Source organism: Pleurodeles waltl, chromosome 3_1 (assembly GCF_031143425.1).
Source record: "Pleurodeles waltl isolate 20211129_DDA chromosome 3_1, aPleWal1.hap1.20221129, whole genome shotgun sequence".
Lineage (NCBI taxonomy): Eukaryota > Metazoa > Chordata > Amphibia > Caudata > Salamandridae > Pleurodeles > Pleurodeles waltl.
The window spans coordinates 1,755,763,740-1,755,777,276 of NC_090440.1; the positions used below are offsets into that span (position 1 = coordinate 1,755,763,740).

General features: G+C 45.1%; 1 protein-coding gene across 5 annotated transcripts in view; it reads left to right on the top strand.

Moving 5' to 3' along the window:
• ITGB2 (integrin subunit beta 2) overlaps positions 1-13,537 on the top strand; it is a 487,597-nt gene that overhangs the window by 332,098 nt on the left and 141,962 nt on the right. For all 5 annotated transcript variants that reach the window (XM_069225707.1, XM_069225705.1, XM_069225706.1 and 2 more), the window contains one exon: positions 5,265-5,506. In XM_069225707.1, the coding sequence (XP_069081808.1) occupies positions 5,265-5,506 (242 nt within the window). The remainder of the gene's footprint in view (positions 1-5,264; positions 5,507-13,537) is intronic.

The following is a 13,537-nucleotide window of genomic DNA, read 5'->3' on the forward strand; positions in this document are numbered from 1 at the left end:
ATATTGCACTGTAAAATCACTGCAAATTACAACATCCACATGAAGGTCACGTGCGCAAATGTATGTGAAAATAAACACCGCAAGTGTACTTGTAACTTATTCACACAGGCAGTGTTTAAAGTCCAGATTTCGTTTAAATGCACATGCTAACCATTCTGCAAATGTACTAATTTGAATGGATTGCACTGCTTACATTTTACATGTGCCATAAAAAATCTGTCATTAGGTGTCTTGTTACTTGCTAATTTCAGTTATTCGTTCTGTAAAAAAATTTCTGTTTAATAATCAACCAACCATAGGATTCTACTCTGCACTTACTAGGCCATGCCCTAAATTAGAGAGTATATGCCTCTTGTAAATGGTTTTAGATACTCTTACTAGACCAAACCTCTTTGGCAGACCATCCAACTTTTTTGACCTACTTAAAACCACACCCTTAGTTTCGGAGGATATGCCCCACGTAACGACTTTTCGATACCCTTACTCGACAAAACTTCCTTGGCAGACCATCCAACTTTTTCATCCTACTTAAAGCACTTCTAGGTCTGACCTCACTAGAACATTAAAACCATGCTCATGTGGAACTGTTTACCACTAACGTGCAGAACAAGGAACTTAGGGGCATAGTTACAAGAAAGTGGCGCATCAGCTATGATGCGCCACTTTTCTTGAGCCCTCTAACTTCCCCATGGCAGCGCCGTAATTACAATATGGCGCACCAAGGCGCACATTAACACAATACCATCAAAACTTTTGATGCTATTGTGGCACATTGGTCGACTAGTGTCAACAATTATGGCGCTAGTACAGCACTGCATGGGAAGGCCTATTGGAAACAATGGGTGCGTCACTTTAATTAAAAATGACAGGAAAAATGGTGCACTGAAATCTTGTAAATTTCACTGCACCGTTTTTTGGGCCTCTAAAATGGGGGATGCCCCCTTGCATACATTATGCCTGGTGCAAGCATAACAGCGCAAGGGGTTACAAAGTGGCTCAATTTTTGCATTGTGCCACTTTGTATATTTGGCGCAGGGAAAAGGCCTCCTTGACGCTGCCCTAACATTAAAAAAAAATGTTGCTAGGGCAGCAAGGAGGCTCTAGGGGCTTGTACATATGCCACTTACTTTGGTCCACAAGAAGATTATTTACTTTAGGGACATAAGGCTTTATTTTCCAAAACAATCATGGTGCATCCACCCTGGTATGGGGGTAGAGAACTCTCCCTTTGATGCTTCCTTGGCAAAGAATCTTGAACACGAAGGTTCATATGTGCCAAACCACAGAAAGTTTATTTACATAATATTCGCTTGCAGCAAGGCATACATAAATATGAAGAGACACAGCTTTCCAAAAAACAGGTACATAAACACATATCAGGGGAACACATAAACATATCTGTACTTCAGTCTGTCTGGGTTTCATGGCTCACCCACAGGGAAGAGCACCTCCTCCCATCTTCAAACACACAAAAGCTGATGGGTGGAATGCTTGCAAATGGATGTATGATGGAGCAACACATGCGTATATCATGCATGCCTTTATAACACGGTCTCTACAACTCCTGCGCCTTTTCTATGCATGCCTTTACAACACATTTTGTTGTAAAAGCATGATTGGTATAGAAGCATGCGTTGTAAATTTTTCCTGCCCTGCCTCCTACACCTGACACCATACTCCACCCACCCAAGCCCTCAAATCTGCCCTTTCCATCCCCTGCCTTGAGCCCTAAACCCTCTGCCCTAACCTGCCCTGTCCTGAAACCTACCCCCCTGTCTTAAAAACTACCCTGACTCCCCGCCCTAAACCCTTAAACCTACCCTGTCCTAAAAACGACCCCACTCCGTCCTAAAAACTACCCCGTCCCCTTGCCCTAAACCCTAAAATTTACCCTGTCCTAAAACCTACCCAGGTTCTTTTTGGGTTTGTCGCCCCAAGTGGGAAGGGTATGCCCAGACGTGGATCCCGTGCTCACTATGCCACCAGATTCAAGCTAGCCTGGCTTAAGAGGGGTGATACCCTGAAACCGGTCCCAGGATGCTTGTTTCTGGTCCAGGGAGGACCTGGTCTGGCAGTACGGGCTGGACTGTTCCCATGGGGAACAGGGTCAAGACTGATTTGCATATGACTGGGTCCAAACTGGAATGACGAGGTGAGCAAAAAAACTGATGGATTAAACCCAGATCTGTGACTGGGGATGAATGTTTGATTTGTTCTACATTCCGTCCATCAACTGTTCTTTTTTTGCGTTTGTCGCCCAAAGTGGGAAGGGAATGCCCAGAATCCCGTGCTCATTATACCACCAGATTCAAGCTAGCCTGGCTGAAGAGGGGTGATACCCCGAAACCGGTCCCAGGATGCTTGTTTCTGGTCCAGGGAGGACCTGGTGTGGCAGTTCGTGCTGGACTGTTCCCATGGGGAACAGGGTCAAGACTGATTTGCATATGACTGGGTCCAAACTGGAATGGCATGGTGAGCAAAAAAACTGATGGATTAAAACCAGATCTGTGACTGGGGGTGAATGTTTGATTTGTTCTACATTCCGTCCATCAACTGTTCTTTTTGCGATTGTCGTCCCAAGTGGGATGGGTATGCCCAGACGTGGGTCCCGTGCTCACTATGCCACCAGATTCAAGCTAGCCTGGCTGAAGAGGGGTGATACCCCGAAACCGGTCCCAGGATGCTTGTTTCAGGTCCAGGGAGGACCTGGTCTGGCAGTTCGGGCTGGACTGTTCCCATGGGGAACAGGGTCAAGACGGATTTGCATATGACTGTGTCCAAACTGGAATGGAATGGTGAGCAAAAAAACTGAAGGATTAAACCCAGATCTGTGACTGGGGGTGAATGATTGATTTGTTCTACATTCCGTCCATCAACTGTTCTTTTTGCTAAAACCTACCCAGGCCTGTCCTAAAAACTAGCACAACCCCTGCCATAAACCCTAAACCCTGCCCTGCCCTGCCCTGTCCTAAAAACTCCCCTCCCCCCACCCTAAACCCTAAAAGCTTTCCCACCCTGCCCTAAAACATCCCCGCTCTGTCCTCAAAACTACCTCGACCCCCGCACCCTGCCCTAAACCCTAGAACCTACCCTGTCCTAAAAACTGCCCCACCCTGTCCTAAAAACTACCCCACCCTAAATCCTAAAACCTACCCTGCCCTGTCCTAAAAACGACCCTAACCCCTCCACCCCCACCCTAAAAGTTACCCTGCCCTGTCCTATAACCTACCCAACCCTGTCCTAAAAATGACCCCGACCCCTGACCCCCGCACTAAACCCTAAAACCTACCCTGTCCTAAAAACGACCCCACCCTGTCCTAAAAAAAACTACTGCAACCCCACCACCCCACCCTGAACACTAAACCCTACCCCACCCTGTCCTAAAAACTACCTAGACACCCGCCTTTGTCCTAAACCCTAAAAGCTACCCTGCTCTGTCCTAAAACCTACCTGCCCTGTCCTAAAAACTATCCCAACCCCCCGTCCTAAACCCTAAAACCCACCCTGTTCTAAAACGTATCCCGCCCTGTCCTGAAAATTACCCCGGCCCCTGTCCCTTTCCTAAAACCGACCCTGCCCTGTCCTAAAAACTACCCCACCCCAATCTAAACCCTGAAAGCTACCCTCTCCCAAAAATCTACCCTGCCCCTGTCCTAAAAACTACCCCGACCCTCTGCCCTAAACCCTAAAACCTACCCTATCCTAAAAACTACCACCACCCCCCCATCCTGAACCCTAAAACCTACCCCACCCTTTCCTAAAATGATCCTGACCCTGTCCTTAAAACTACGGCAACCCTCCTTCCCCCCAAAACCCGGCCCCACTTACCTCTCTCTCCTCTGGTCGCTGCTCCTTCCTGTTCTGCTGGGACTGCTCTGTCTGCCGTTAGCACACATACGTGTGGTAAAGGCATACATGCTAAATGCATGTGTAGTAAATGCATATGCTTGGTAATGGCTGTGTGGTCAATGCATAGTGTTGCATTGACCGCGTTCTTAGTGATGCTTCCTCTTGCAAATAATCTAACACCTGGAAGTCCCTCTGGGTAGCACCCTAGCCCACTGTGCCCCTCTAAACACTCCTCCCTCCCTGTGTAAACTCAAGTACAGTCTTTGTTGTGAGACAGGAACTACATCATTCGAATAGGTTTGTGGTAAATCTCCTCCACCTACCTCTTGTACCCAATTAAGTAAAGGATTATGTCTGAAGTTCCTGTCCTGAATATGCTAGTTGAGTGGCAATTTCTTCTAGAAGCAGTGTTGGCTCCTCCGCTTGGGCAGAGGAGCATCACCCCCCTGCCAGCAGCAGAAGCTTCAAACCTTTCACAAGGAAGGGACATTGCCCCTTCCTTGTGAAAGGGGGGGGGGCATGGGGTGACGGGAAGTGAGGTGAGTGCACTGTGCACTCCCGTCACTGCGTATGTATGTTTGGCCGGCCGTCTCCGCCGGTAAATCATACATGTGTCCAGTAGGCTCTCTCCAGCACGGCAATGCTGTTGCTGGGCTGGAAAGAGCTTGCACAGGCTCCCAGTCTGCCTGGGAGGACCCAGCCTAGGGCAATCCCACCCAATCCTGACGCTGCTTTGTGCAGCGTCAGGACTGGGCACAGGGCAGGCTAGGAGCCTGTGCCTGCCTGCAGCCTGAGGAGATGGAGAGGAGAGGAGAGGAGCGGCGCAGAGGTAAGTTTAATTTTTTATTTTTTATTTATATTTGTATACCCCCGCCACCCCCCAACCTGCCCAACACCTGCGCACTACCCCGTCCCGCCCCCTGTAACCATGGCGAGCGGCGACTGTCTAGCAGGCCCTACTCCCCTGTGCTATTATGAACTATGTTGTCCTGACCTTGGCATGGAAGCCCTTATGGTGACAATTCTCACTTATTCCTTACTCTAGGATTTGAGGGATTCTGGTCCCACAGCTCACCTCTATCCTTTTTGCGATCCTGCCTTTCACAAATACTAGTAGGTGACTTGGAGTTTGTGCTTGCTGGTGGCTCTGCAAGGCCTAGAGTCTGGCTGTCTAGGTCATGTCAGGAATCCTGGAATCAATTAGATCACCACTACTTGCATCATACTCCGTTCCTAGAGCTGATACAATCTCTTCTTTCAAAAAGGCTTCCAAACGTGGCTTGGCTTCTGCTAAGCATTTGAACTTCTGTATATGTTGCATTTTTTTTGCAATGTGGCTCTTTTTTCTTTGTACTCGTTTTTTCCTTTGTAAAATTGTCTCGCTTATTTCTCTCTGTTTCTCTGTGTGGCTCCAGGCTTTGGCTGCTTCGTGGATAAGACGGTCATGCCATTTGTGAACACTCACCCAGACAAGCTGAAAAACCCCTGCACAGACCGTTCAGTCACCTGCCAGCCTCCATTTGCTTACAAACATGTCCTGAGTCTAACAGGGGACGGCAGAAAATTCCAAGAAGAGGTTGGAAAACAAGACATCTCTGGAAACCTCGACGCCCCTGAGGGGGGCTTGGATGCCATGATGCAGGCCGCAGTATGTGGGGTAAGGACGCTCTTAGATGCACTATTTAAACTACCTTTTATTTTTCTATTGAAACAAACATGACTAAGAAATATATGTTTAAGGTGTCAAAATGCATGAAATAACTAAATCTCCGTGAATGGTGACCCCCCCACTTAAAAAAAAATACCATTGTGCATTGCCTATTGTGTATTTATAAGTATTTTTACCTGCTTCCTTCAACGAACTGCTGTGTTCAGATGACAATAATGAAAAGAAGTATTTGTGCTTTCACACCGATACTTACAAACAAAAAACATACACTATCGGGGTAAATTCGTCAAATAACGGGTTTAGCAGTTTCTGGCCTGTTCTAGAGTCTGGGGAGCAGAAAGTCCCTCTGCCGTGCCATGTCAGTGGATTTAGTTCCCCCGCCAACGAGGTGGAAGAACACCTCCCATAGATGGAACTGTCCACTTAATATATTGGAGGTTTCTACAGCAAAGTTGCAGAATCCGTCACCGGAAGAGTTATTTGGGGAGAAACCCTACTGTAGAAATTAGCCAATGTCTGTCTTTGCTCGTGAAACTTTTGTTTGCAATTGTGAGCACTGGGACTGTACACCATAGTGGCGTCATATTGTCAATTCCCAAATATTTAGTTTCCCCAACATGCTTCTTCTGGGTGTTATCAAGCATTTTAGGAGGCCATAGCTATCATTCTGTGAATGTCTGCCACCTATTACGTGGCAATCTTGTACAGAGGTAAATTTGCCATACATGGTGGTGGATCAGCCACCTCAATTAGGGCTGGTGATCCAGCATTATTTTTGGTGTAGTTACGTCTGCACGTTGACACAGTGGATGACAGAGCCAGAAGAGACTCCATGGGCAGCATATATCTCATCTACCTTGAGGAGGAATGGGATAACTCAGTAAGGTGTGTTTTGTGTTGGTAATGTGGGAAGTGGGAATGTGTGATTTATTGGGACAGCGTGAAAGTGGGCAGTGTGAGAATTTGGTAATGTTAAAAGTGGGCGATGTGTGACTTGTTGGCATATGTGAAAAATGATTATGGCCCTCATTCTGACCCTGGCGGTCTTTGACCGCCAGGGCGGAGGACCGCGGGAGCACCGCCGACAAGCCGGCGGTGCTTCAATGGGGATTCCGACCGCGGCGGTAAAGCCGCGGTCGGACCGGCACCACTGGCGGGGTCCCGCCAGTGTACCGCGGCCCCATTGAATCCTCCGCGGCGGCGCAGCTTGCTGCACCGCCGCGGGGATTCTGACCCCCCCTACCGCCATCCAGATCCCGGCGGTCGGACCGCCGAGATCCGGATGGCGGTAGGGGGGGTCGCGGGGCCCCTGGGGGCCCCTGCAGTGCCCATGCCACTGGCATGGGCATTGCAGGGGCCCCCGTAAGAGGGCCCCTAATTGTATTTCACTGTCCGCTGCGCAGACAGTGAAATACGCGACGGGTGCAACTGCACCCGTCGCACAGCTTCCACTCCGCCGGCTCGATTCCGAGCCGGCTTCATCGTGGAAGCCTCTTTCCCGCTGGGCTGGCTGGCGGTCTGAAGGAGACCGCCCGCCAGCCCAGCGGGAAAGTCAGAATTACCGCCGCGGTCTTTCCACCGCGGAACGGTAACCTGACGGCGGGACTTTGGCGGGCGGCCTCCGCCGCCCGCCAAGGTCAGAATGAGGGCCTATATGTGCTTTATTGGTAAATCTAGAAACTAGGACATTCTTGTTGTAATGGACCCTGGTGTGCTTTATTGGGGGAATGTAGACACTCTGCGATGTGTGCTTCACAGTACAATGTGTCTTTTAATGTGTAATTGTGATATCTTACAACATAAACATGATGCAATGTCTGCCACACTGGGCACTGTTGAAACTGGACAGTGTGAAATCGGGCAGTGATAACTGCCCAATCCGTGGTCTACTGGGTAATGGAAGTAACATTTCAACAAATAAAACAGTAATACATTTTCATTTTGGATGTGCTTAATATCTTTAAAAGGATATTTAAACACTTTTTAATATATGTTATAACTAGATAGCGCTTGATTAGCATATTGCAACAGCATGCTTCCTGGCACTTCCCTTTTCTGGCAAGAACAGAAATCATGACCTATAGTCTTGTGATCGTCGGAGCACCCTTCTTCGTGTAGGAGGTTTAAGATTTTTTTTCCGGATATTTACAAAGTGCTAACAGAGGAACACAAAATCAAACCCATATTCACCCTCTTTCAGTTACATTTGCTAAGAAATGTTTCTCAGTTCCCATGCACACTCCTATCCGCATATAGGGTACTTAGGGCCTGATTCTAACTTTGGAGGACGGTGTTAAACCGTCCCAAAAGTGGCGGATAAACCACCTACCGTATTACGAGTTCCATAGGATATAATGGACTCGTAATACGGTAGGTGGTATATCCGCCACTTTTGGGACGGTTTAACACCGTCCTCCAAAGTTAGAATCAGGCCCTAAGTCTCAGTCTTATGCAACAACTGAAAGAGCTCATTAAAGCATGAGTATCAGATAAAGTTATTTTTACAACCGGGTCTAATCATTTGGCCTTAGGCATTCAATGAAGATGGCAGTCCCCTTAAATCAAACTTGTATGTTCTGACATAGAATGAATTTTGGAACAGTATGGATGCTCTATCCATGTAGGGTGAATGCATATTTGCAAGGACCATCGGTTAGGGGCAGACATCTGATAACCAAAGTGCCACATGGGACAAGATGCCCAGCATAGCCAACCTACCAGTGCACATGGTCAGCTCGAAGATGGCCAACCATGCTGGTTCCTCTCAGTCAGAGCGTTCAAAATTGGGTTTTGAAATTTCCTGGAGCTTCAGATTGATTCGCCGGTTGGATGAAGGTACAGGCAGTGTACAACAATGGCTACATGAGGTTAGCTTTTATTTTCGGGGCACCCCATTCAGTACTGTGAGTTTTCGAAAACTCTGAGTATAGCTCAATGCAACTTTGCTGGCTATGATGTTGAGACAATTTGTGAGTTGGAGATGAAAATGCCTGCTTTGAAAAGTGAAACAGTAAGAGCATTTTGAATCAAACTCAGCCTAGCAGTAAACATCAGACCCTACAGTGTTCTTTCTGCTTGTAGTAAGTTATTGGGGTGGGTACATTCCGTGCAGCCTAGTCTACAATGCCTTCTCCGCATGCCAATTACATGGGTCTTCATCTAGGGAAGTAATTATTTTTTCCAGTTTTAAACTTGATTTGAACAAATGTGGCTAAATATGCACAATTATGTAATGGAAAATTGCAGCATACCATTAAATGTGACATTCACCCTATTCTGTACAAGCTCCCACAACTACTCAATCCTACTTTTCCTGTTGTATGATATTATCAATGTTTTGTGACATTTACGTTTAGACGGGGCAAGTATCACACAATACTTTGGAGAAAATAGAATAAGAGCTGTCACGCTAGCCTAAACTCTTACTTGACTTGTTTGACTCTTAAGGCCACAAAGGGCCTGATTTAAAGTTTGGCAGGCTGATTACTCTGTCACAAACGTGATGGGTATCCCGTCTGCCGTATTACGATTCCCGTAGGTTATATGTTTGTGATGGAGTCACCCCCTCTGCCAAATTCTTAATCAGGCTCTGGACATGTTTCTGAATTTTGGGTATTGCATTTGTTCTTCCAAATGGTGTAATGGGCCCTGCAAGCAACTGTGCATGCCAGTCAGTACGTTTACAATACCCTTATTACATGATAGTTATTATAGTTTATACCTGCCACTCTCAATACAGTAACTTGGCTTCATGTCCTATTATTTCTACAGTGATGTCTATTTAATACACAGTGGCTGATGCCTCTGTAAAGGACCACAAGGCACAACCATGCTTAAAGGCTAGTTGCCAAGAAAATACAGAAAAGAAGGCTACAACAGGGTAGATTCATGTTCTTACATCTTAATTAATCAATCATGATGTCTCATGCCTAGGCCAAATATTAAGATACATAATCGGCAGCCATTTCTGGCCATCTGATCAGCATCCTGTACCTATTCGTTTTAACCCATGGAATGAGAGATTTGTACAGACTGAAACCTGCTTCCAGAAGGACTCTCCCACACAGAATCTCTTGATGGCCTCTGACATGCAACACCAATCCAGGCTGTCGATTGTCTACTGGGCACCGATGCCAGCCACACCATGTGTGTGATTTTTGTCACACATCTATTCCAATAAAGGGACAACGTATAGATGTTTTTCATTAGACATCTATGTTGGATAAACCCTACTTGATCCTCCTACAGCACTCTTCAATCACACGTACCAACCTTTGTACAAACATGTTTGTTGATAGGCAGCTTAGAGAGACCATAGCAATTTGAGGAGTAGAACTATAGTCTGTTCCCTCAGGGAGGAGGAAACTGACCTCCATCACGGGCCTACTAAATCACAATAACTACTGTAGAAATCCTTAGGAAGACTCTACGACCTCAGGACCTTACCTCTCCCATGTAGTCAGTTGTCCAACAAACCTCTGATCAGTCAGCAAACTGAGGAGCTAAGGAATAGCCTAATAAGTTCCTAACTTGGATTGGATTTGTTCTGATCTTCTGCCTACTCACCCACCTAAAATATTTTTAAATGCATTGCTAATGCCTCATTGATCTTACCCTGGACCACTTGAGCCATATCTGGCAGCCATCATAGACCCGAGGCCTCTCACTCTAGGTGTGGTGCGACCCACATGATCTTATCAATATGTTGTATAGAAATATATCGCCCATAATATAAATTGAAAGAATGAAACAAGAGGAAAACCGTATAAACCCCTGAAAAAAAAAAATACACTCAACCAGGCTTTTTCTTCTGTAGCTTCTACCGGAAAAAACTGGAACTATAATCTAACCCTATTAACAATTGGAACAGACCAAAACCCTTAATCTTCAAAATGTACCAGAATGACACAGTGTCAAACGGTTTCTCTAAGGTTCCCTCTTTCACCATCCATATGAAAAATATGAATTGCAATAATATCTGTGCCCCTTTTGGTTACTCTATTCACCTGTATCGCTCAAGCATCACCTGGAAGAGTTTTTATACTTTCAAATCGAGGAGGGAGAGGGACGTAATAGACCTACAGTATGTCCTCCCTAAAACTGCATCATAACACAAATGCAACTGCTGATCAAAAGCAAAAGTGGTGCTACTTGTCGAGAATCCTTTAGTAGTTGTGCATGTCTGTGGGACATGGAATGGGGGAACCCCATGATCAAAGAATACTTTGTCCTCACCCCCCCCTTGGTGGCATGGTTCATCATCAGGCTCACTGCTTACCACATTCAGAAGCCCTGGACCGATGTGAGCTTCTCTGGGTTTACTAAGCATCTCTTTTACAGTTTCACTAAAGGTGTTTGAAGTATCCAGTACCCCACTGTGCTGCTCTCATGCACACAATGGGAATTGCAAATTCTTAAGGGTAGCACTATCTAACCTGCCTCAACTTTGGCAGGATATTAAAGAATTAATCTAAATATTACAATTACCTAAGGGCAGACTTTGTAAACCTTATTCCTGTATCCAACTGTAAAATAAAATAAGTGAAGTGATATAGGTAACTCTGCACTCGGATATGGTTGGTCGACAGGTTTCTGCCATTTTTGGTCATTTCTGAGACATGAGGCATCTACAAACTAGACAACATCACTGTTGGGTATTTGTGCAGCAAATAAATCAGTTTGGGGCTTTGGTACATATTCTCTAACTAGTAGGAAGCCATGGGACCCACCTTCCTGAAAGGTGGGTATTAACAAGGCTGGGTTAAGAACAGGACAGCAGACTAAGGTTTTATAAGAAGAGGACAGTAATAGGATGTCATAACGGGTCAGTATTCCGGTGGATAGATTTTGTGTTTTAGTGATGAGAAAAATGGCAGTCACATAGTGGGGAACAGCAACAATTAAGGAAGACTCAAACATAATGTTTCCAGAAGTCTCTAGAGCAGTGGTTCCCAACCTTTTGACTCCTGAGGACCCCCACTGAATCATTACTGGAAGAGGTGGACCCCCAAACAATTTGTACTATTTAAATTTCAAACATTAAAACAGTAATTCTCAAAAAGTACACAAACAAATACTCAAATTACTAAAGACATAATTATTTTATATTGAAAAAATACGCAAAAAAAAAATAAAAAAAAATTGGAAGGTTGGCGCTGCATCTCAGCAACTAACTTTTAGATGTTTGGTTTTATTTAGGAAAGTTTAATCATCCGGTCAGATTCAACATTTCCCAAGCAATTTCAGTTTTTACTTTTTTAGTTACAAAAGATCTAAGAAAGATTTTTCACAAAAAAATGTGGTGATGAAAGGAAGTAAACTCATAAGGGCCTCATCTCTCCCTTGTGTCACATGTAATTCATTTGTTTTATAGCTCCTCTCATACCACTACAAGGTGTAGGATTCACATGTCATCCACACTGGTAGGCATTTTTCTAAGAGTGCTTGGTCTGGAGAAGCACAAACTCAGGATTCAGAACAGAACATAGTGGGTAGCATAACTTTAATAATAAGAATGCATTTTTATGCAAGCGCACATTTGTTAGCAGCATAAGGAAAATGAAAGACTGGGAAAAAACAACGTTCTAATTTGTGCCATGCAGTTTGCATGCAGCTCTTTAATGGAAGTTCAATGCTCACTATGCTAGATTACGATTGTAATTTATGAACTGAACAGTAACAAAATAATCTCTGTGACAAAAGCAGTAACCTGCTGTGCTGTGCACATAAAATACTGTTCTTTGCATGATACACATGCTTTGCAGGAGGCATATTAACCATCTGCTCTACCTTTAAGTCAAAAACTGACACTGCACAAAACTGCCATCTCTCACCAGCAGGTACAATAATTACTAGAGTTATCTTGACACTTTTATTATTGCCGTAAAGCTGCTGGAGGTACAAGGAACTGTGCACTGCTTTTAAGACTGCTGAACAAAGGAAGTAATAAATATAACAACACCCACGTGTTTGTTGGAGGCCTCAGCTGGAGAAGTGCCTTCCCCCCCGGCACAGCCTGCGAATCCCTTGGGAATGTGTCACGACCCCTGCGGGTCCGCGTACCACAGGTTGGGAACCACTGCTCTAGAAGGTGAGCAGCAGCTGCGACAGAGCGCAAGAAAAGAGGGAGTCCAGCAGCTACAGTATGAAGAGCAGAGGAATATTAGGCAATGGGCTTTTTCTAATCCCCATGATCCTGCACCAATACTCCCAGAGCAAAACTGTTATGCTCATGGAAGTATAATGTAAAGGGTTTACTTTATCTGTTTCACATCCATCATGGCTTGCTGTTCATCTTTAGTCCAACTGAAGAGTTCATTGGTACCTTTCTGGACATATGTTTTGATTGGGTAAATAATAGGTGCAAAACCTTAAATTGATGGCCTGCAGTATCCCATCATTTCAAGAAAATGTATACCTGTGAGATAGTCACAGGCCATGGCAACTTATGGATGGGTTCAATCTCGACAGCAGACAGATGGCACTCCATGGCAAAGACATGATGACCTAAATATTGTATGTGGGAAACAATCCAAATTTCTCTTTGGTCTTCTTAGCAAGTTCAGTGAGGAAATACAGGGAATCAAACTTCCATAATTATAAAGTGGCAGGGGCAAATAAAAGGTGATAAACATACTGAAACAAAATAACAGAGATTTCTCTGGGAAGACCAAGATGTCCAAATCTCCTTCCATAGCTTGCATAGCTTGAGAAAAAATGGATGGACACTCCGTAAACCCCCGAGGGAGTCTTCACCAAGCTACTTGCACTCTGCCAAATTCTTAGGTGAAGAGTGGAGAAGAGTTATAGACTTTCCTTATGGATAGGGATTGAAAAGAAGACAGAACTTAAATCCAGCCCTGTGAACCATTGGGTGATGGCTGAGATGCAGAAAAGGATGGTAAAATGCTTAGAGAATACAAAATGGTATGCATTTGTCTTTCCCACCTTTTTGATGGGGAAAATTGGGTATTGCTTATACTAACAGTAGGTACTGAAGTATTGTGCTTTATTTATGAG